The sequence below is a fragment of the Dendropsophus ebraccatus genome, chromosome 6, assembly GCF_027789765.1.
Source record: "Dendropsophus ebraccatus isolate aDenEbr1 chromosome 6, aDenEbr1.pat, whole genome shotgun sequence".
NCBI classification, from domain to species: Eukaryota; Metazoa; Chordata; class Amphibia; order Anura; family Hylidae; genus Dendropsophus; species Dendropsophus ebraccatus.
This window is the reverse complement of record NC_091459.1, coordinates 134,116,354-134,139,487: the sequence shown is the minus strand read 5'-3', so window position 1 is coordinate 134,139,487 and position 23,134 is coordinate 134,116,354. Positions and strand designations below refer to the sequence as shown.

Genomic DNA, 23,134 nt, shown 5'->3' with positions numbered 1-23,134 from the left:
CTACATGGTGTGAACGAACCCTAAGGCAATGAATACCAACTTTTGGTTTTCCAGCTATTGTATGGGTCCAGACTTGATACCGTAGAAATGGTGGAAGTTTGCAAAAACTACAACCCCCAGCATGTCCATACAGACTTCAACTTTTCAGGCATGCTGGGAGTTGTAGTTTTGTTACAGGTTGGCGATCATTGTCTTTATGTTGTTCCACCATGCTAGGGATAGGGAACCTTTGGCCCTCCAGCTGTTGCAAAACTACAATTCCCATCATGCCTGGACAGCCTTCGGCTGTCCAGGCATGATGGGAATTGTAGTTTTGCAATAGCTAGAGGGCCGAAGGTTCCCCATCCCTGCACCATGCAGTGCAATCTTGGATGAGAATACAATAAATTCATTCACATGATCAGAGCTTATTGTTTTATGATTGGCAGTGAGTGATAATCCATACCATATGATGTGAGACTGTACTATGATCCTGTGAGGGGTGAGTATTGCTGATTCTTGGAAATAGAACCTGCCGCTGTATCCTAGCCCTCCATGTCTACTATACGGTGTATTAGGCGCCTATGAGGGTGGGTTCACACTACGGAATTTTCTGGGATAATATCCACGGAATTCCGCAGTATGTCCGCGCGCCTTTCCGCCGGCTCCATAGACACCATTCTATGGGCCGGCGTATTCCGCTATCCGCCATAAGAAGTGACTTGTCACTTCTTTCGGCAGATAGCGGAATATGCCGGCCCATAGAATGGTGACTATGGAGCCGGCGGAAAGGCGCGTGCCCGTGCACGTGGACAGCCGACGAAATTCCGCTGAGTTTATCCGCGAAAATTCTGTAGTGTGAACCCACCCTAAGACTGATGAAGGGAAGTCCCAGCATGTAATCTGACATATCATTTACATAGATGCTAGTGGCACCATTCTCACATAGAGTCCTGTGATAATAGATATATACTGCATGGTGCATTCCTTTATACAGTGATATAGTGTGGAAGCCTGCGCTCCTCTATCCAGCAGACCCTGGTGTATATGTCACATACAGAGACCAATAGGACACAAGGCCTCCCATCTAGTAAATGGAGGTCTATGGGCTTGTTTAAAGGGGTACTCCCTTCTTTCATATCAACTGGTTTCAGTAAGTTATATAGATTTTTAATTTAAATATATCAATTCTTCCAGTACTTATCAGCTGCTGTATGTCCTGCAGGAAGTGGTGGATTCTTTTCAATCTGTCACCTCTGTCCAGAACAGCAGCAAATCCCTATAGAAAACCTCTCCTGCTCTGGACAGTTCCTGACATGGACAGAGGTGGCAGCAGAGAGCAGTGTGTCAGACTGGAAAGAATACACCACTTCCTGCAGGGCATACAGCAGCTGATAAGTATTGGAAGATTTTTTTATTATTATTATTATTATTATTTTTTATTTTTTTTTTAAAGAGTGTAACTGAGTGTAAGTACTCTTCATTCCTGGCCCAGCAGAGGAAACCTAGTAATATTATTTTTCTTTACTAAGCTCCTTAAACGTATAGTACATGAGACTCGTGTCTGTGGCTGTTCTTTATAAAGGGAAAAACCTTTAGCTTTTATTTTTTACACTTTTTACATCCCAGAATGGTTGTAAGATTATCTAATCCCACTGACATGTATATAGGAGAATGTCCAGCAGGGATACGGTGTACACCAGCCCTGCTCCCTCCCTGTGGCCACATTACCAATAGCTGTATGCGCTTTGTTAGTACTTATGATTCTCTTCGCTTTCCGTAGTCAGCATGCTCGCCGAGCGCTTCATTAGGGTCAGCTGACCGGGCCCTGCCGGCGTCCAATCAGGAAGCTGCATAGTATCGGCGTAGAGGTGCGTGGTGAGCGGAGTACAGCGGAGGTAACGTACACCGGGGGGCGGGCCGCAGTGTTATGGCGTTCTCGTCTGGGTCCGCTATCACTGAACTCTATGTATATAACTCTGAAAGTTCTGGAAGTACATCTCCCAGCATGCTGTTGGCAAGGTATGATGGGAGTTGTACGACTGGGCGCAATGGGACTGTCAAAACCCACAGGAACCAATCACAGCTCAGCTTTCATTCCTTAATGAGCTTAGTTAAAATGAAAGCTGAGCTGTGATTGGTTGCTACGGGTAACAAAGGTTTTCATTAGCTCCCTATGGCTCAGGGAAGTGTGGCCTGATGTCCTATAGCGCCACCAGTAGCCATCATGCATCGCTGCAGTAACATAGGGCAGGTAGTTAGGTGTCAGCACTGTGTGGGGGTGAGGGCCACATTGTCAGACTGAACCAACAATAACATTTAAAGGGATATTTCCATCAAAGTACCATAAGGTATGGAAAGTGCAAAAAGTCACAGTGTAGCCAGGATATATGTGATATATATGTATGTGATACCATGTGCACGTTTACATATACATCAATATTATCGGGTCAAAAAAGAGACAATAATCCCCATAAACCCCTCACAACAGACAAGACAAGACGCCGCTGTGGATACCGGTTGTCATAGTTACCTGTAAACATACATATATCGGTATGTAAAATGCATCATGAGCGGCAATCCGCCTGCGTATTGTGCGTGAGAATCATGGGACTTGCTGGTGGTTGAGGAAAGGAATCCATCAGCCGCCCCATGGGACACCCACATCGTCATAACCATAGTGTTTTTTATACATTTCTCCTCTATTTCATTCCCCTGTTTTCATGTTTGTTGTTTATCTGTTTATTGTTGTTGTTTTTTTCTTCTTCATTTACTATTTTTTTTTTTTTTTTCATTTCTTTCTTAGTTCCCCTCTAATCCTTTTATCTTTATGATTACTCAGTATATAACTTATGACTTTTTGAGCAGGAATGTTTTGAAAGCAAATCTGTAGCGGCCGGTACCCACCCCCGCACTGCCGATACCGTTCTGTACACTTCATCACGCCGTGTCTAAACTACTGGGGCCAGTATAAACAAGTTTTATTCTAGTGGTGCGGGGAGTCAATGAGGCGGGATCTAGAGTACCCATGCCCTAGGCCTGCACCGCCTCTCTTAATTTTCGGCATGCCCCTGGGCTGGATGGCGGGTGCTGCAGGCCTGGGGCACACACGTAATAAGAATTGTTGTCTTCATTACACGGCGCTATTATTATGGCAGATTATCGTTCCCTGTAATGGGGCCCTTATGCAGGCACAGTAATATCATTGAATTGAGTCGCTTTACATCACATGACCTATGTCACATGTTGTTCCAAGCACCGCCCTGGATTATACGCAAGTGTAGCCGCTTTGTATACAAACCACTATCGTTACCATGATGATGGATTCCTTTCCTCAACCACCAGTAAGGAACATATGGGGATTATTGTATCTTTTGAACTATTATTAAACCAGCAATGTTCATCTATTCATATATATATATATATATATATATATATATATATACACATTTTCATTTTTGCGCTTTAGTTTTTTTCCCCCTTGTGTATATAAGGCCATAGCACGTGCATTTTTCCACCCAGAGACCCAGATGAGCCCTTATTTTTTTTCCGCCACTAACTGTGTTTTGCAATGGCAGACATAATTTCTGCGTAAAATATGCCGTGAAACCAGAAAAAAATTATATGTGTGGTGAAATTGATAAAAAAACAAAATGCTATTTCTTTATTTTGGGGGGGGGGGGGGGGGATTTTTACGTTGTTCGCCCTGGGGTAAAACTGACTTGTTGTGCATGTTCCTCAAGTTGTTACGATTACAACGATTTGTAACTTATTTTATTTGATGGCTAAAAGCAATAGAATGCCGAGCTGGGATCAGCGCCATTAACGTGCAGACCCCGGCCGGGTGAGGATGCGAGCATCGCCCCATAGACCACCAGGGAAGGCCGACAGCAAGCATTTAGGTGCAGCTGTTAACTTTGACAGCTGCATCTAAACACTTAATTAGCGGGCACGGTCCGATCAAAGCGGTCCTGGGCTGCATATAGCACCCGGGATCGCAGCAGTTCAGAGTGGGGTCGCTGCGCTACCCCCTTTAAACCCCCCCTAGTGGCACCAGGACATATAGTTACGTCCTGGTGCAGCTAGGGGATATATATATAATATATGGGAAGTATGTGCCACAAGTTACAGGTAGATAATCCTAATAGAATCCTTGAAAGAGAACCAGACATGTAATACTATTAGTGATAGCCTGTGGTGGTATACATGTATACTATATATGATGACACATTACCATGTGATGGTTCTTCCTTTCTCTGCAGAATGCTCGCTGTCCCCTATATCCCGGCTGCCACAGCCTAGTCTTTCCTTCAGGACATGTTCAAGCTCTCGACAGGCATCTTGTCCTCTTCAGCTCTTCTGTGTGCAGTGATATCTGGTGTACGGTATACAGCCGCCAGGATGTTCTACGCCGTGAGGAAAGGACGGAACCCAGGAGTCTACAATACCTGGTAAAAAAGAGCTCGCTTCCACAGTGGCAATGTTTCAACCCATTGGGCGTGTGGGCGTGTAAGACGACCCCTGACTTTTAAGTAGATTGTCAGGGGTTCGCCTTATACGCCGGAAAATGTTAACACCAGGGCTGCGGTCAGGCAGGGGTTAACTGCAGCTTAATTAAAAAAAAAAACACATTTGACTTACCTAGGGCCCGTTCCCGTCCTCCGCGCTCCTCCGCTATCGTTCCCGGCACAGGCAGTGTGGCATACACTACCTGCGCTGAAGACGGAGATTGCCGAGACGCTTCGCTGCCTGGAGAGCTTCAGGAGAATGAGAGAGGCATCGGAAGTTCCCGAAGCTCTCCCGGCAGCCGAGCGTCTCCGAGCCTCTCGGATGAGATGCTCGGCTGCTAGGGAGAGGTTCGGCGATCTCCAGGAACGGTTACGGAGGCCGGGAACGGGCCCTAGGTGAGTTAAATGTTTGGGGTTTTTTTCATAGTGGTCGCCCCATACGGTGGGGATGGGGCCATTTTTGAGCTCCCCCCCCCCCCCCCGTATGGGGCGACCATACCCGGTGTATAAGATGACCCCAAACTTTAACCCTGATTTTCCGGGGTTGAAAAGTCTTATACGCCGGAAAATACGGTAGATAATTGTATTTTTTTTTTCTTCTTTTTTTATTCCCATTAAAGGGCAGATTGTAAAGAACAAGTGGATAAGTTTCCAGCAGCCAGATACAAGAAGTTTGCTTCAGAGGAAGAGGCCTGGAGATTTGTGAAGGATAACCCAGAGGCTTCCTCGAGTCATACAGAAAGTAAGCGAGTCTACTGTACTAGGGGGAAAATGGCAGATGAAAATCCCGGATGGATAATGCCTTCTCCAAAACCATGTAGAAGGGGGTGCACAAGCCTCTAAAGCATGAAACATAAATGTGCGACCATTTAATACATGTTCAGATCTGTTATAAAGTGTACCTGTCCCTTTAAAGGCGTTATCCAGAATAAAAGAAAACACAGCTATTTTCTTGAAGAGACGACACCACCCCTGTCCTGAGGTTGTGTTTACAACTGTGCTCCGTTCACTTCAATGGAACCGTGCATGTGTGTTAGCATTATAAGAGCATGGTCACTATGAGTTTCTTCATGACATAATGTCTTATTTTCCAGGTAGTTCAAAAGGCCAAAGCTCCTCTTCCAGTGTGAAGCCCTCATACCATGCCAAAAGACCGCTCCCAGCCTCAACATACACAGATGTACAGTCTGCTCCTAAGCGAACAAAGTTCATCGACATTGACTCGCTGCCACCTTTACCCGGACAAGCCTTCACCAATATGGGTAGATCAATCTTTTTTTTTTTTTTTTTTTTCCTGCTTGATAAAGTAATCCAGCTATTATCATTGCAACGTTGCCTTAAACTTTATAGTTATGTCAGCCAAACCTGCCGCTTACAGAACACCACCAACAGATGATGTTGGTGCAGATAGGGGTCAGACGTGATGGAATTTCACTGCCTGGCCCCTTTGTTCTCTGAGACATAAGCCGCCACTAGAAAAAGTTTGGTGGCAGCTTATGCCTCCCCATAGAGAATACAGGAGCATTTGGCCGTGCCGAACATTCCTGTGTATGAGGAGGAGAACAGGTGAGATGACCGTCAGCTGACACTTATTGAAGGTGTGTGGAGACTTTAAAGGGGCAAGTGTCACATACATTTTTTTTACTGATAAGAGTAAAATACTAAAAGTTTTTTTTACTATTTCCTTTTTTTCCCCCCAGTTTTTGTGCATTGTTATGGGGGCTGCCATATTGCCTATTTTTAACAGCATTGTGACTTGCTTTACAATAAGACATATGGACATAGACTATGTCCCCTTAAGATGAATGTAAAACATAACTGAGCGCACTCTGTGACCTTTGAAGAGGTCATTCCACAGGAATCTGCTATTGTCTTCTCTATCTACTGGTGTGACATGATGCTGCAATGCTGTACAGATCACTTTACAGCAGCCTCCTCTTTTCACCACAGACACAACAAGAAGCCTCAGCTTAGTTTCAGCCCTGGTGGTGCAAATGAAAACTGCAAGATTCCTGGATTATTTTATGATATAGATAGAAAAATTCTTAAAAACTTATATTTAAAGGAGAAGTCCAGCGAAAATTTTTATTAAAGTATTGTATTGGACCCCAAAAGTTCTACAGATCACCGATATACACTTATTACAGGAAATGCTTATAAAGTGCTTTTTTTCCCCCTGCACTTACTACTGCATCAAGGCTACTTCGCTTCCTGGATAAAATGATGATGTCACGACCCGACTCCCAGAGCTGTGCGGCTGTGGCTGCTGGAGAGGATGATGGCAGAGGGATGTTCAGTGTCCCTCCAGTTCCCTGTGTCCCTCAGTGTCCCCCTGCCATCATCTTCTCCAGCCACAGCCCGCACAGCTCTGGGAATTGGTGATTTGTATAACTTTGGGGGGGGGGGGGCAATACAAAACTTTAATAAAATTTTTTGCCAGATGTGAGGATGATCAATATATATTCACGATCTTGAATAAAATATCCCTGATCACTCATATTTGGCAAAGCTCCTCACCCCCCCCACACACACACACCTTTTTTGTTTCTTTTTGAAGCTGGTGTCCTGTTTTCCTTTGGGCACTAGATGTCATGGCTAGATGGATTGGGGCCATATAGTGAGAGTCCTGGATATTAACAGGTTCGCTTATCTCTTACCAGACTGGGGGCGCAATAAAACGTCCTCATGGCGTAATGGCTTTATGACAAGGGGTCTGGCTGCAATATGCATCCAGAGTTCACGCAGGAGACAAACAGAGGTCACTGTAGACGTCTATGGAGATATTTGACCTCTTCAGAAAGATGATAAGCTGTCATATTCCAGAGGTGAGATTCGCTACAGGTCAGCAGGGTAGGGAGAGGGACCCACCATTGTAAAAGCAAGAAAGTGGCTCTAGGGGAACCCAGGGAAACCTGTAACTCCCCTAATCGGGTACACACCAGACCCATGGTTGGTATGCCCGTGACCGGCAGGTGATGCCCCGTAGTTTGATGCCCCTGGAATGCTGATCGGAAACGCGCCAGCCAAGTTATGAGGATTTGAAAATCTTCAGGCAAGCGTCTCCGGTCATAAAAGATGGACCATTAGCTCATTAGCATAGTCCCTGTCACCCCCCCTGTGAGGTCAGAGGAGGGAGGGAGACAACTGCTCTCACCATGCTTGATAAGGCAGGGAGTATGATGGGAGAGGGTTCAACACTTGGGGAACTTGTTATGAGTGTGTTGGCCCGCCGTTCCTGCTAATCCCCATAGCGTTCCAGTTCCAAACAGCCCGATAGCAAAGTAGGTTCTGGTTTTCTCCTTTTTATTTTAAGAACTGTTTTTACTGTGTATGTATGTGTCTGTATATTTTGTACCATCTCTTTTTTTATTGTGAACTGTACTGTATGCACTGTCCTTTTTTATTTGATATTAAATTTCACTTTAATAAGAGCTTTCCTGTGTTCTAAAAAGGCCCTATGTCTCTGAAGTAAAACGTTACCAGGGGTAAGTGATTACCATAAGATTGTGATAGACGTAATTTGTAGTTGCCTTAGGTGTGCATAAGGGTAAGGTGTCACGTCAGCCTTATTGTGACGTGTGGTGGCAGCAGAAAACGTGTAACTGGGTGTTAGGTTCTGGTTGGTAGCTGATCCAAGACGGTCCGAGGTGAGCCCGGTTGCCTACTAGCCAGAACCTAAGTCACGGGGATCGTGACAAATTGGTGGCAGCGGTGGGATATCTTAGAACATTAAGTCTGTGGAGTAATAAATTGCTCCGTACACTTAAGGGCTGAGTTATCTGTAGCAGACTTTCTCAGTCTACAGGAAGGCTCTCAGTGCATACACTTGGTTATAACAGACATATATATATGTGAAACAGTTTTTCCCCTCCCCTGTTCTCTGTTCTTCTATCCTATCTTTTATTTGGCAAATCCCTGCTAAAATGGCGGAGGCATATCGAAACTACACGAGAGATGGGCTACGCAGTCTTTGTGAGCAAAGAGGTCTGGAAGGAGGGAATCGCAGTAAAGACCAGCTGATCCAAGCATTGATGGAAGATGATGCCCGGCCAGAGCAGCCTGTGGTCACCACACCATCATCGGAGGCAGCAGAGGGTCCGGTTCTGGAATCCATGGGGCACCAACGTACCGGTAGCGCCAGTCCCCAGAATGGTACGGACTCTCCTTTACCTTTGATTCTCCAACAGATGACCGACTGCGACCAAGCTTTGCGGTTGGAGCTTATACGGGAATTTGCAGCAGCAGCAGCACGACAGCAGGAGGCTGATCGAGAATTCGCAGCACGCGAACGCCAAGCTGAACGAGAATTCACCGCACGACAGGCAGAGGCCGAGAGGCAGCATCAGCTGGAACTAGCACGTGCCCAGAGGTCCAGTAATTTCCCACCCAACCGTGAGTCCAGTGAGACGGGACACCTTAAACCCCGTTTAGATCACTTCCCGGTGATGGAGAAGGATGGGGACCTGGACACGTTTCTCAGAGGCTTTGAGAAAATTTGCAGACAGTACCAGTTGCCTTGTGAGCAGTGGGCGCGGTACTTGACCCCAGGACTGAGAGGCAAAGCCCTGGAGGTTTTTGTCTCCTTGCCCAGAGACAAGGACGGTGACTATGAGGCCATTAAGCAAGCCCTCATCCAGAAATACAATCTCTCGCCAGAGATGTATCGGAAACGATTCCGGGCTATGCAGCGTGGACCTCATGACAGTTACTCAGATGTCGTTGATGGATTGAACACCAACTTTCACCAGTGGATCGAAGGACTGTCTATCCACACCTTTGAGGATCTCAAAGACCTGATGGTCAAGGATCAGTTTTTGCACCTGTGTCCCGCAGAAGTTCGTCAGTTCATCTTGGACCGAGAACCCAGAGACGCAGCGCAAGCAGCCAAGCTGGCCGACACCTACACTGCCAATCGGGCCCCGCACTATCAGAAGCCGGCAGTGACCAGCTGGAAAGGGGGTAAGCAGACTTCTACCAACTCTGTCCCTGCTACTCGACCCTCTGGGGGTTCTACCCCTGTGGTCCCCACCAAACCTGTTGCTGATACCCGCATCTGTTTTATGTGTCGCAAAGGGGGACATATTAGTCGAGACTGTCCCGAGAGAAAGAAACCAACCCCTGTGCCCAAATCACCGGTTTCCCCATCTACTGTTTTGTTTGTGGGTGGACGGGGAGGGAAGCTCAGTGATAACATGCAGGCCGTTACCGTGGGTAACAAAATCACGATGAGCTTGAGGGACACTGGGGCAGAGATCACCCTTGTTCGCCCTGAACTGGTGAACGAAGAGGACTTAATCCCTGGGAAAACACGAACTGTGACTGGGATTGGAGGAGTGAGCCCCGCTTTGCCCATGGCGAGGGTATTTCTTGACTGGGGGGCTGGGAGTGGAATAAGGGAGGTGGGAGTGACAGATCATATTCCCACGGATGTCTTATTAGCCACTGATCTTGGTTCCTTAGTCTCCCACTATGTACCTGCTGATGTCAGGGAAGATTCACAGGTTCCTGGCATTTCGTGTGAATACCCCTCATTGGTTGGTGCTAGTGCGGAGGTCTATAAAGATAACCTCACTGTTTGTACTAACCCTTTAAATGTGATAAACATGAGTACTAATCCTGATGCCAATTACATAGGTAATGAATCTGATGTATATAACCAGGACTGTACCAGGCTTCCATCTGTCCCCCTCACCCCTGATCCTCAGCAGGTGGGCGGAACAGATTGTAAGTACATAGCTGTGGTGACGCGTAGTGGGCGGGGCCACTCTGACACAGTGAGTGGAAGCCCCCCTGCGGTGTGTATACCAGCAGCTGGAGGGTCAGCTGACAGCTCACAGCTGAATCAAGGCATCAGAGCAGACGAGGTGATGTCTGGCAACTCTCAAAGTGACTGGGCCCAATTTCAGGCAGCTTTGCTGACTGATGGGACGTTACAGAAACTGAGAGATCTGGCTGATAGCACCCCGGCTGAATCGGATACCGAGCGGATAACCTGGGATCAGGGCCGTCTCTATAAGCAGATGATTCCCACCGAGGATCAACCGGAATGGGTGCAGAGTAGGCAGCTGGTAGTGCCTCGTCCATTCCGGGAGCGACTACTGCAAGTGACCCATGAGATACCCCTCGCAGGCCACTTGGGTATCCGCAAGACCCAGGACCGGTTGAAACAGCATTTCTATTGGCCGGGTATGGGAAAAGAAGTGTCTAACTTCTGCCGGTCATGTCTGGTCTGTCAAAGGATGGGAAAGCCTGGGCATGTTCCCAAGGCTCCCCTCATTCCTTTACCGATCATAGATGAGCCGTTCCAGCGGGTGGCCGTAGATATTGTAGGACCGTTAGCAGTACCCAGTAGTTCTGGCAAAAGCTACATTCTTACCGTGGTAGATTATGCTACTAGGTACCCAGAAGCAGTTGCCCTATCCTCCATCAGGGCCGATAAAGTTGCGGATGCACTTCTCACCATCTTTTCCCAAGTAGGATTTCCTAAGGAGATGCTGACGGATCAGGGAACACAGTTTATGTCTAACTTGATGGAGTGCCTCTGCAAGAAAATACAGGTGCAGCATCTGGTCGCCAGTGCCTATCACCCACAGACTAATGGTCTGTGTGAGCGGTTCAATGGCGTCCTCAAGCAGATGCTTAAGATGCTTGTGGAGTCCCACGGACGGGACTGGGAGCGGTACCTCCCGCACCTGCTATTTGCTTACAGAGAAGTACCTCAGGCATCCACTGGGTTCTCTCCGTTTGAGCTCCTCTATGGAAGACGTGTACGGGGTCCCCTAGATCTCATCAAAGAATCCTGGGAGGGAGAAGTGGGTCACCCTGACGTCTCGGTCGTAGACTATGTACTAAGATTCAGGGAGAGGATGGAAACCCTGACCGGCCTGGTTCAGGAGAACATGGCCCAGGCGTAGGATAGTCAGAAAAGGTGGTACGACCGAAATGCCCGAGAGCGCATTTACGCCGTCGGACAAAAGGTGTGGGTACTAGTACCCATGCCTCAAAACAAGCTGCAGGCCGCATGGGAAGGTCCTTACACCATTCACCAGCGGGTGAATGATGTGAACTATGTCATCACTATTGATCATATTCGCAAGAAGCACAAAGTGTTTCATGTTAACATGATCAAGGCCCATGTGGAGCGTGACACGTGCGTCATGCCAGTGTGCAGTCTGCCAGAGGAAGGGGAGAGTGACAGTCTAGTTGACGTCGTAGCTGACGCAAAGACCGAGGGGACCCTAGCCGAGGCCCAGCTGAACCCACAGCTAACAGAGACCCAGAAGTCCCAGCTGTGGGCGGTGCTGAACCCTTTCCTGTCCACGTTCACGGGGAAACCAGGGAGGACTAGCCTTGCGGTGCACCATGTAGACACGGGTGCGCACCTCCCTATCCGACAGTCAGCCTACCGGGTCTCCTTAGAGGTGCGGGCGGACATGAAGAGGGAGATAGAGGAAATGTTGGGCATGGGCTTGATCCAGAGATCCCATAGCTCATGGGCCTCACCGGTTGTTCTTATCCCTAAGAAAGACCGGACAACTCGTTTTTGTGGGGACTATCGTAAACTGAATGCCATCACGGTGTTCGATGCGTATCCGATGCCCCGCATTGAAGAGTTACTGGATCAGCTCGCCGGTGCCCAATACATCACGATTATGGCCTTAAGTAGGGGATACTGGCAGATTCCCATGTCCAAAGAAGCCCAGGAGAGGTCAGCCTTCATCACGCCATTTGGGCTGTACGAGTATGTCGTCATGCCCTTTGGCATGAAGAATGCCCCTGCCACATTTCAGCGCTTGGTTAACCAGCTGCTCGAGGAGTTTGAAGGGTTTGCTGTAGCTTACCTGGATGACATCGCTGTGTTTAGTCAGACCTGGGAGGATCACCTTTCCCACCTGTCACAGGTGCTACAGCGGATCCAAACAGCCGGGCTGACAATCAAGCCTGGAAAGTGTCAGATGGCCATGACAGAGGTCCAGTACCTTGGACACAGAGTAGGGGGAGGGACCTTGAGACCTGAACAAGGTAAGGTGGAGGCTGTTGTAGCCTGGCCCACCCCCAAGACCAAAAAGCAGGTGATGTCCTTTCTAGGGACTGCAGGGTACTATAGGAAGTTCATTCCCAACTATAGCACTCTTGCAAAACCCTTAACGGACCTCACAAAAAAGAGATTGCCACAAGTGATTAGTTGGACCCCAGATTGTGAGCAAGCTCTAACGGCGCTAAAGCGGGCCCTGGCAAGCGCACCACTCTTGCAAAGCCCCGACTTTAACCGCCAATTCATCGTCCAGACTGACGCCAGCGCATATGGCCTAGGCGCTGTGCTCAGTCAGGTCAATGCAGCAGGGGAAGAGCATCCCATACTTTACCTGAGTAGGAAACTGCTATCTAGGGAAGTAGCATACGCCACGGTGGAGAAAGAGTGCTTAGCCATCGTGTGGGCCCTGCAGAAGTTGCAGTCGTACCTGTATGGGCGCCGATTTACGGTCATTACTGATCACAACCCTCTGAGTTGGTTACACCGGGTAGCTGGTGACAACGGGAAGTTGCTGAGGTGGAGTTTGGCGCTGCAGCAGTATGAGTTCACCATCCAACACAAGAAGGGAAGTAATCATGGTAATGCTGACGGATTGTCCCGGCAGGGCGAAGTGGTCGAGGATGGCGTGGGATATTGATGGATGGATCAATAGTCCCGTGCCATATCTCAAAGGGGGAGGTGTGAGGATGATCAATATATATTCACGATCTTGAATAAAATATCCCTGATCACTCATATTTGGCAAAGCTCCTCACCCCCCCCCCCCCCCCACACACACACACCTTTTTTGTTTCTTTTTGAAGCTGGTGTCCTGTTTTCCTTTGGGCACTAGATGTCATGGCTAGATGGATTGGGGCCATATAGTGAGAGTCCTGGATATTAACAGGTTCGCTTATCTCTTACCAGACTGGGGGCGCAATAAAACGTCCTCATGGCGTAATGGCTTTATGACAAGGGGTCTGGCTGCAATATGCATCCAGAGTTCACGCAGGAGACAAACAGAGGTCACTGTAGACGTCTATGGAGATATTTGACCTCTTCAGAAAGATGATAAGCTGTCATATTCCAGAGGTGAGATTCGCTACAGGTCAGCAGGGTAGGGAGAGGGACCCACCATTGTAAAAGCAAGAAAGTGGCTCTAGGGGAACCCAGGGAAACCTGTAACTCCCCTAATCGGGTACACACCAGACCCATGGTTGGTATGCCCGTGACCGGCAGGTGATGCCCCGTAGTTTGATGCCCCTGGAATGCTGATCGGAAACGCGCCAGCCAAGTTATGAGGATTTGAAAATCTTCAGGCAAGCGTCTCCGGTCATAAAAGATGGACCATTAGCTCATTAGCGTAGTCCCTGTCACCCCCCCTGTGAGGTCAGAGGAGGGAGGGAGACGACTGCTCTCACCATGCTTGATAAGGCAGGGAGTATGATGGGAGAGGGTTCAACACTTGGGGAACTTGTTATGAGTGTGTTGGCCCGCCGTTCCTGCTAATCCCCATAGCGTTCCAGTTCCAAACAGCCCGATAGCAAAGTAGGTTCTGGTTTTCTCCTTTTTATTTTAAGAACTGTTTTTACTGTGTATGTGTCTGTATATTTTGTACCATCTCTTTTTTTATTGTGACCTGTACTGTATGCACTGTCCTTTTTTATTTGATATTAAATTTCACTTTAATAAGAGCTTTCCTGTGTTCTAAAAAGGCCCTATGTCTCTGAAGTAAAACGTTACCAGGGGTAAGTGATTACCATAAGATTGTGATAGACGTAATTTGTAGTTGCCTTAGGTGTGCATAAGGGTAAGGTGTCACGTCAGCCTTATTGTGACATGTGGTGGCAGCAGAAAACGTGTAACTGGGTGTTAGGTTCTGGTTGGTAGCTGATCCAAGACGGTCCGAGGTGAGCCCGGTTGCCTACTAGCCAGAACCTAAGTCACGGGGATCGTGACACCAGACTTTAACATAAAACATTTTTTGTACAATATGTCATTTTCTAATGACACATACCTTTAAGGAAAAGGTTTTCTTTTGTTGTTTGTCCTAAAATGAAACCTAACACGAACGCTCCTAAAAGGATACTCATCGTTTATCGTAATTTTTTTTTTTCAAAGGAGATTCTGTAGTTGTCTACACTGATGGTTGTTGCACCAGCAATGGACGCCATAAAGCAAGAGCTGGGATTGGGGTTTACTGGGGACCAAACCATCCGTTGTAAGTAGAAGCCAGAAATTCCTATAGAAATGTCTGCAGGAGAATGAGATTTTTTTTTGCACAGAAGATTTAATACGGACCGGAATGAGGAACTCCCGACATCAGGTATCATTATTAGAGATGAGCGAATTTACAGTAATAATGAAGCGAATCACTTAGTTAGCTCGGCAATCTGCTTATCAGCCGGCTGCCTTTAAAGTCTGTGCTGCTCCACTCTAGGTGCCTGGAAGATCTGGATCCAGCTTTTCCAGGAACCTGAAGTAGAGGGGCATGGACTTCAAAAGGAGCAGGCAGATTGCTGAGCTAAGGAAGCGATTCGCTTTGTTAGTACTGTAAATTCTCTCATCTTTAATCATTATGATTCCAGGAGCTCCAAAACAATTAAAATCTTTGCGCTACTGTACTGACGCTGTGATACTTTTATGCTGTGTCCGTACAGTAGCAGGGAGATTTTTTTTTTTTTTTTTGCGCTCCCAGCATTATAATGATTTATGATGTTGGGAGTTCTGCGCTCCGGTCTATAGCACATCATCCGTCACTTTGTGCCCATCATTCTGAGACTGGTAGTAATTATGTTGTTTAGCTCTCTCTGATAATAAGGGGCCTATTCCATGGGAGCAATAATCGGCCGATTATCGATCGGTGGAATAGAGAAAACGAAAACCTAAAATCATCCGTTCCCCACCGCGCATCGCCACGGTGGAATAGCGGTGCGCGGCGGGCGACCGATTTGAGAAGCAGCAGCATACATTACCTAGCAGGGCTTCTCCTCCGCTCCATCTTCCTTCCCGGGTCCTGGGGCACAGCATCAGCAGCTCCGGAGCGGCCTGACTGAGCTGTCAGACCGCTCAGCCAATCACTGGCCGGGACCGCCGTGGCCAGGGATTGGCTGAGCGGTCTGACAGCTCAGTCAGGCCGCACCGAAGCTGATGCTGCACCGCGAGACCCGGGGAGGAAGACTGAGCGGAGGAGAAGTCCTGCCAGGTAATGTATGGTGCAAGGGCTGCAAAGACATCGGTAACTATGTCCCTGCAGCCCTCGCTCAACGATCATCGGGGACATCTAGCAGATCGGCGCTCGTTTACATCATTGATCGGGCCCTAAGAGGGGCCCATGGTAACTTAACCCTTTGAGGACCAGGCACAAAATGACCCAGTGGACCGCGCAAATTTTGATCTTAGTGTTTTCGTTTTCCCCTCCTCCCCTTCTAAGAGCTCTAGCACTCTCAGTTTTCTATCTACAAGCCATGTAAGTGCTTGTTTGTTACAGGAATAGTTGTACTATGTAATGGCGTCTTTCATTTTACCATAACATGTATGATGGAATTCCAAATATATTATTTATGAAGATATAAATAGGTGAAATTGTAAATAAGAATGCAATATGGTAACGTTTGGGGGGTTCCTGTGTCTACGTAATGCACTATATGGTAACAGCGACATGATGCAATTATTCTATAGGTCAGTCTGAACACAACCATATGCAGGTTACACAGATTCTCTAATGTTATATATGTATTTTTTAATTAAATCCTTTTTTTTGGCAATTAAATATTAATAAAATGGGCCTATTGTGACGCTTATAACGGTTTTATTTTTTCACCTATGAGGCTGTATGGGGTGTCAATTTTTCCGCCATGATCTCTAGTTTTAATTAATACCATATTTGTGAAGATCGGACGTTTTGATCACTTTTTATTGATTTTTTAAAATATATAATGTAACATAAAATCGGTAATCTGCGCACTTTTTCCCCTCTTTTCGTGTACGCCGCTAACCGATCACAATGACGCTTGTTATATTTTAATAGATCGGACAATTACGCATGCTACGGTATATTATGTTTATCTATTTATTTTTATATGTTTTATTTATATAATGGGAAAGGGGGTGATTTAGACTTTTATTGGGGGAGGGGTTTTGGGGTAGTGTAATAGTGATTTGAACTTTTTTTTTTTTTTTTACACTTTTGAAGTCCTTTTGGGGGACTTCTACATTCACTACTTTGATTTATACACTGATCATTGCTATGCCATAGGCACAGCATTGATCAGTGTTATCGGCGATCTGCTCATTGAGCCTGCCTGTGCAGGCTCAGTGTAGCAGATCGCCGCTCGGACCGCACGGAGGCAGGTAAGAGACCTCCGGCAGTCCGTTTCAACGATCGGGACCCCCGCAGTCACACTGCGGGGGTCCCGATCGGTAAGTGACAGGGGACTCCCCCTGTCACTTACACTTAAACGCCGCTGCAGCGTGTCATTACCGGTGAGGTCCCGGCTGCTGTTTGCAGCCGGCCCCCACCTGCTATGAAGCACGCTCCGCTCCGGAGCACGCTTCATAGCGGGAGAAACACCCAGGACGTAAGGTTACGTCATGGGTCGTCTGGGGACAGACTTCCATGACGTAACCCTACGTCCAGGGTCGTCTAGGGGTTAAAGTGTCACTGTCGTTTGCAATTTTTTTTTTTTCCAGAAATCAATAGTACAGGTGATTTAAAGAAACTTTGTAATTGGGTTGTTTAGCCAAAAAAAGCATTTTTATAATGAAAAAGCAGTTTGAAGCTCTCCCTCCTGTCTTCATGGTTCTCCTCTGGAGAGGGGAGGGGTGGAGGGAGATGAGGCACTAAAACAGGACAACAAAGAGTTAATTTACAGCTACATCGCTGGCTATCACCTTTGAAGTCAGCACTGACCTCTGAATACCGGCTTTCAAACAGCTCCCACTGTGTAATCCTTAGTTCTCTGCTCTTTGCTGCCGACTAATCTCCCCCCTCCATAGAACAGACAGGGCTCGACTGGTGTAAAAGAGTCGAGATTTCCTGATAATGAGCAGTGAATGAGAGATGAGGGGGGGGGGGGGGGGGAACCTGGGGAAAGTCTTTTTGAATGCAGATAATGGCATATTTGCCTAATAAACCCAATTACAAAGTTTCTTAAAATCGCCTGTACTAGATGCAGAGGCAATGCTGATGACGTAATGATGCTATTTCATCTGTAATACAGCAGTATTAGGATCAGTGTTACAGATAAATCCCCATATGCTGGTGTGACATGGGTCTAAGTCTTTCTGTTTGCTGTGTTTGCTCATACACAGGAACGTGGCAGAAAGACTTGAAGGAAGGCAGACGAATCAGCGTGCTGAAATACAGGTAGCCTCCTTTTTCCCTATGCTTATTCCTCGTGATAAAGTCAATTTTGTCTTTGTGTTTGGGTTGGGGGTCGCTGTTGGTTACTGATATGTGATAATCTTCTAGGTATGGAATCATAACTCATCATTTTATTATTCCAGGCAGCTTGTAAAGCACTAGAACAAGCCAAGAGCCAGAACATCACCAAGCTTGTGCTATACACAGACAGCATGCATACTATAAATGGTGAGGCCTACACAATCTCTTATTTATTTTTTTTCTTTAACCCCATTCTCTCTAATTATCATTAATATATATATATTTTATTTATTTATTTTATTCATCTCTTCCTGTATTTTACCAGGTATCACTAAGTGGATACATTCTTGGAAGACGAAAGGTTGGAAGATGAGCACCGGGAAAGAGGTAGTGAACAGGGGCGACTTTGAGAAGCTGGATAAGCTTGTACAAGGGCTGGATGTGAAGTGGGTGAGTACTTAATGAGAGGACATGAAAGGGGGGATTTATTACTGGTGTAAATGCAAGTTATAAATCCGGAAGCCATGCCCACTTGGCACTAACACCAGGTTATAGTTTATGCATGTTGATTTCTGTATTGTGCAAAGTAACAGTTTTTGGTCCCTAATATGTATATTGATTTTATTGGGTGGTATAGATTTTTTGTATGGACAGTCAGTAGACCCCTAGTGCACATTTTAGAGACTGCAGCTCCATTATGATGGCTGACCCTCATTCCCAATATCATGTTGGGTTTTAGGGGTTAGCCACCCAATGATCATAAGCTGATCTGCAAACCACACCCAACCTGAGGACAAGAGAGGTGCTTATATGTAAGTCTCTAATAGATGAATGCTCTCTGGTTTATATACTGACTATATAACCTTGTCTCTCTGATCAGATGCACATCGCAGGCCATGCTGGTTTTGTAGGAAATGAAGAAGCGGATAGGCTCGCCAGAGAAGGAGCGCAGAAACCTCCAGTAGATTCCACTGACTTGTAGGGGAAGATACTTGGCCTATTATGGACCTGCATGAATGGACATTAAATCATAAGAGCTCATGTATAGTAACTTACATTGTACAGCCTGCAGGACATCATATATGGGAGGATATTATACTTTATACAGCCTACAGGATCTCAGAAATGGGAGGATATTATACATTATACAGCCTGCAGGACCTCACAAATGGGAGGATATTATACATTGTACAGCCTGCAGGACATCACGGATGGGAGGATATTATACATTATACAGCCTACAGGACATCACGGATGGGAGGATATTATACATTATACAGCCTGCAGGACATCATATATGGGAGTATATTATACTTTATACAGCCTACAGGATCTCACAAATGGGAGGATATTATACATTATACAGCCTGCGGGACCTCACAAATGGGAGGATATTATACATTGTACAGCCTGTAGGACCTCATGGATGAGAGGATATTATACAGCCTGCAGGACATCACGGATGGGAGGATATTATACATTATACAGCCTACAGGACCTCATGGATGAGAGGATATTATACAGCCTGCAGGACATCACGGATGGAAGGACATAATACAGTAACACATTATATAACGCTGCAGTAAGACCTCAGCCAGACCTGTCAGCACTTGCACTTCTGCCTTTGGAGACTTGAAAGACTTTATCCTGGTCTCTACAGGAATAAGATTGCCTTTAAAGCTGCTTTGTGTGGATCCTGGATTATCAGTCTTCTAATTTCCAGTTTAAAGGAATTTCAGTACAAATCTTCAAATTTTAGATGTTTCGGCTATGTTCACACAACGTACGGACAACAGCCGTGAATACTTGACACAATACAATGTGTGAACCGCAGTTATTTGCATTGAGTTCAATGCAACACATTTCAATATGAAAACAATGTCCATTCTTGTCATGAAAAGTATGTTGTGTGAACATAGCCTTAAAGTTTATCTGTCAACAAAAACTTTGGATCTGTCAAAAGTTTTTTCCAGTTGTGGTCTGGGTGTTCAGTAGGGAGAGCCTCCAGAGTAGCACGCTGCTGCACGCTCCTCTACCATGCTGTGTGTATGAGACTAGGACAGTCCTATAGACGTTACATTCAGGTCATGTGGCAAGGAGCTGAAAGCAAACGCACTAAGCGTGGACTTCTCGTTTCTTTGTGGTCTAAAAACACAGACATAACCCAATTGAAGGGGTTATCCAGGCAGAAAAATGGACAATCCCCTCCAGAAACTGCACCTCTCTTGTCCTCTGTGGGTGCAGGTTTTGCAGTTCAGTTCCATTAAAGTGAATGGAGCTGAATTGTAATACCACACACAACCCGAGGAAAGGCTGTGGCTCTCATTTTGCAGGGAGGTAGCTGTGCTTTTCTAAATCTTGATAACTCCTTTTATACAAATACGCTTTAAAGGGGTACTCCAGCATGGGGGCACTTTTGCGCTCTGATGCCGCATCGCGGCGCTCCAGTGCCCGTTTCCCGGACGCTTCCGGGTGTCTGACGCGGGCCCGAGAAGTTACGTCTCAGGTCCGCTCAGCCACTCAGTGAAAGAGGCGGGATCCCGCCTCCTTCACTGACTGCCCCCACGCTGGAGTACCCCTTTAAGTAATGGTGAAATTAGGAGTAGTATATGACCTGAATAAATTACCAGGAACATGGAAGTAATTGCTATTGTTGTACATTTGACAGCATTGCAGATAGCAGACACACTTTATTGTTTTATGTATCAAAGAAATTGTAGAGTAAATATTTTTGTTTTATACTTTTGTGTTTATATCTGTAGTTTGTTTTTTTTTGCCAGATTATGACTTGTAAAACAGACCAACAAATAGCATATATAGGTTTTAAACGATTGAACTAGAAAAAGGGCAGTGATTGATCCATACAACCAAAAATGAAATGTAAGGTCTTTTTATTTAGCAGTTTAGGCCGATTTATTTTTGTACTTTGTCCCAAAATCAGCGGATTTGCAAACTGCATAGTAGTTCCTGCAATAAGTGTCTGGAAAATGTGGACCAAAAAATGTGTATACATAGCCTAAGGGAGAATTCACACATGGCAAACTGCATGTATTGGGTTCTGCAACTAAACAATTCTCATTGTTGCCAATCGCAGCTGAGCTTTCACTTTACCAGAGCAATATGAGAAATGCAAGCTGGGCTGTGATTGGTTGCTATGGATAAGAGAATCTCACTAGATGCCCAATTCAATAGAAGTTGGGACGCTGTAAAATAAAAATGTAAATAAAAAGCACCATGAAATGACTTGTAAATCTTAGACCTATATTTTATTTAAAGGGGTAGTGCGGCGCTAAACAATTATTCACAAAATAACACATATTACAAAGTTATACAACTTTATAATGTATGTGAATGGCCCCCTTCCTCGTGTTTCCCCCCCACCCACGCCAGACCCGGAAGTGTGATGCACTATACTCACCTGATTCGTGTCGACCCCCGTCCGCCATCTTGGGACAATTAAGTAATCTTCGGCCGGCCAAACCGATCCATCCGTCGCTCGTGCTGGCCCCCCTCTGCCGCGTCATCAGCTGCTCAGCCACGATTGGCGGAGCATAACTGTGCTCAGCCAATCGCGGCTGAGCAGTTATGATGCGGCAGAGGTGGGGGGCGGCACGAGCGACTGATGGAGCGGTTCGGCCGGCCTCCCGAAGATGACATCATTGTCCCAAGATGGTGGACGGGGGTCGACACGAATCAGGTGAGTATAGTGCATCACATTTCCGGGTCTGGCGTGGGTGGGGGGAAACACAGGGAAAGGGGCCATTCACATATACAACTTTGTAATGTATGTTAATTTGTGAATAATTGTTTAGTGCCGCACTACACCTTTAAGTGTAGGATCCCCTCATCTTTTGGCAACACTCAGGATTATTTTTTTTATTCAGGAAATCCGGGTAAATTTCTGGACTCACAGCGTTCTACTGGGCATCAGTACTGTTCAGGATTTCAGCACTGGTGCTTCATACAACCTATGGGTGCATCCAGAATTCTGGACAGTTCTGGACAATGCTTAGCAGGCAGCCCAGGACAGTACTGCCGATTGCTGATACTCGCCCTTGCACAGTATGCACTCCTAATCAGGCGTGCATACATTGTCTCCTAACCATATTAATCACTCTTGTGGCCGAGGGCAGCATTAGAGCCCCATCCACTGCTACCTGCCCCCCCCCCCACAGCATTGCAGCGAATGAGTGACATCACTCGTGCGGACAGACCACCAGAAGACAGAAGAAGCCAAAGTAAGACACTGCTGCAGCAGGTTTTTACAAACCACACCCATAAGGCATGCCAAACTGCAGAATTTTTAGTTTGTCATTTTTTTTCTTTTAATTAATTGTCCTACCCTGTGTGTTTAGGACAGGGTTTCTTAACCTGCGGTATATGTACCCCCTGTGATACGTGCTGCAGGTTGAGGGAGACGTGGGAGGAAGAGCTGTCTAACTGGCTTCCTGCACTGACACATGAGAGTTCTGCAATGTGCCGGCAGCCTCAGAACATAGGTTGGAGGTTATCAGTGAAGGTTTTCCATGGGGATTTGCTGTTGCTCTGGACAGTTCCTGACATGGACAGAGGTGGCAGCAGAGAGCCCTGTGTCAGACTAAAAATAATACACCACTTCCTGCAGGACATACAGCAGCTGATAAGTATGGGAAGACTTTAAATAGAAGTAAAATGACAAATCTATAACACTTTCTGAAACAAGTTGGTTTGAAAGAAAAAGATTTTTTGCTGGAGTACCCCTTTAATCCTATCGGCTCCTGCACTGATAATCTCCGTTCTGAGGCAGCTGCCTGGTGTGCTGTTCAGAGGTTTCGTCAGTGCAGGAAGCACTTAACCCTTTCAGTACTGCAGCGTGTCTCACGAGCTGCAGGACTAAAAGAGTTAAAGACCAGGACACCTGAGGGATGTGTGGGCAAATGTGGACATGTTCCCCATCCCTCACAGAACACAGAGGAAGATGAGGACACCTAGGAACTGTACTGGAGCCAGGTGAGTAGACTGGATACCTACAGGGGGAGGGATTGCCTGACTGGCTGCAAAGAGGGGGGACATGTATCTGGCTACAAGGAGGGAGGTAGCTGGCTGCAAAGAGACTCACAAGAGGACATGTATGTGGCTATGGGTGAGGGCTAGGTGAAAGGAGAGATAGTTGAATACATGGGGAAATATGTGGCTGCTAAGCATATCCAGCTCCATGGGCCATACCTGTCTGCAAATGCAAATCCAGCTGCAGGAAGCATACTTTGT

General features: G+C 46.5%; 2 protein-coding genes and 1 long non-coding RNA gene across 6 annotated transcripts in view; 2 read left to right on the top strand and 1 right to left on the bottom strand.

The window, feature by feature from the left end:
* Window positions 1-1,762: 1,762 nt before the first annotated feature.
* On the top strand, window positions 1,763-21,130 carry LOC138794466 (ribonuclease H1-like). Of its 4 annotated transcripts, none has more exons than XM_069973064.1 (9): window positions 1,763-1,850; window positions 4,242-4,430; window positions 5,108-5,229; window positions 5,582-5,749; window positions 14,623-14,722; window positions 17,815-17,869; window positions 18,010-18,094; window positions 18,213-18,337; window positions 18,768-21,130. In XM_069973064.1, the coding sequence occupies exons 2-9, from the start codon at window positions 4,297-4,299 to the stop codon at window positions 18,867-18,869; spliced, it is 891 nt and encodes a 296-aa protein (XP_069829165.1). In that variant the 5' UTR covers window positions 1,763-1,850; window positions 4,242-4,296; the 3' UTR covers window positions 18,870-21,130. The 4 variants fall into 4 exon arrangements, with proteins under 4 accessions (XP_069829165.1, XP_069829162.1, XP_069829164.1 ...); XM_069973061.1 differs by having other exon boundaries at window positions 1,777-1,877; XM_069973063.1 differs by lacking the exon at window positions 1,763-1,850 and adding an exon at window positions 1,890-2,001.
* On the top strand, window positions 8,729-11,401 carry LOC138794465 (uncharacterized). The gene has a single exon (XM_069973060.1). It carries the CDS (start codon window positions 8,933-8,935, stop codon window positions 11,399-11,401), a length of 2,469 nt encoding a protein of 822 aa, XP_069829161.1. The 5' UTR covers window positions 8,729-8,932.
* The window catches only part of LOC138794468 (uncharacterized), a 105,896-nt gene continuing 101,289 nt past the window's right edge, over window positions 18,528-23,134 (bottom strand). The window contains exon 6 of the long non-coding RNA XR_011363450.1: window positions 18,528-18,895. This is a non-coding gene — a long non-coding RNA (uncharacterized lncRNA). The remainder of the gene's footprint in view (window positions 18,896-23,134) is intronic.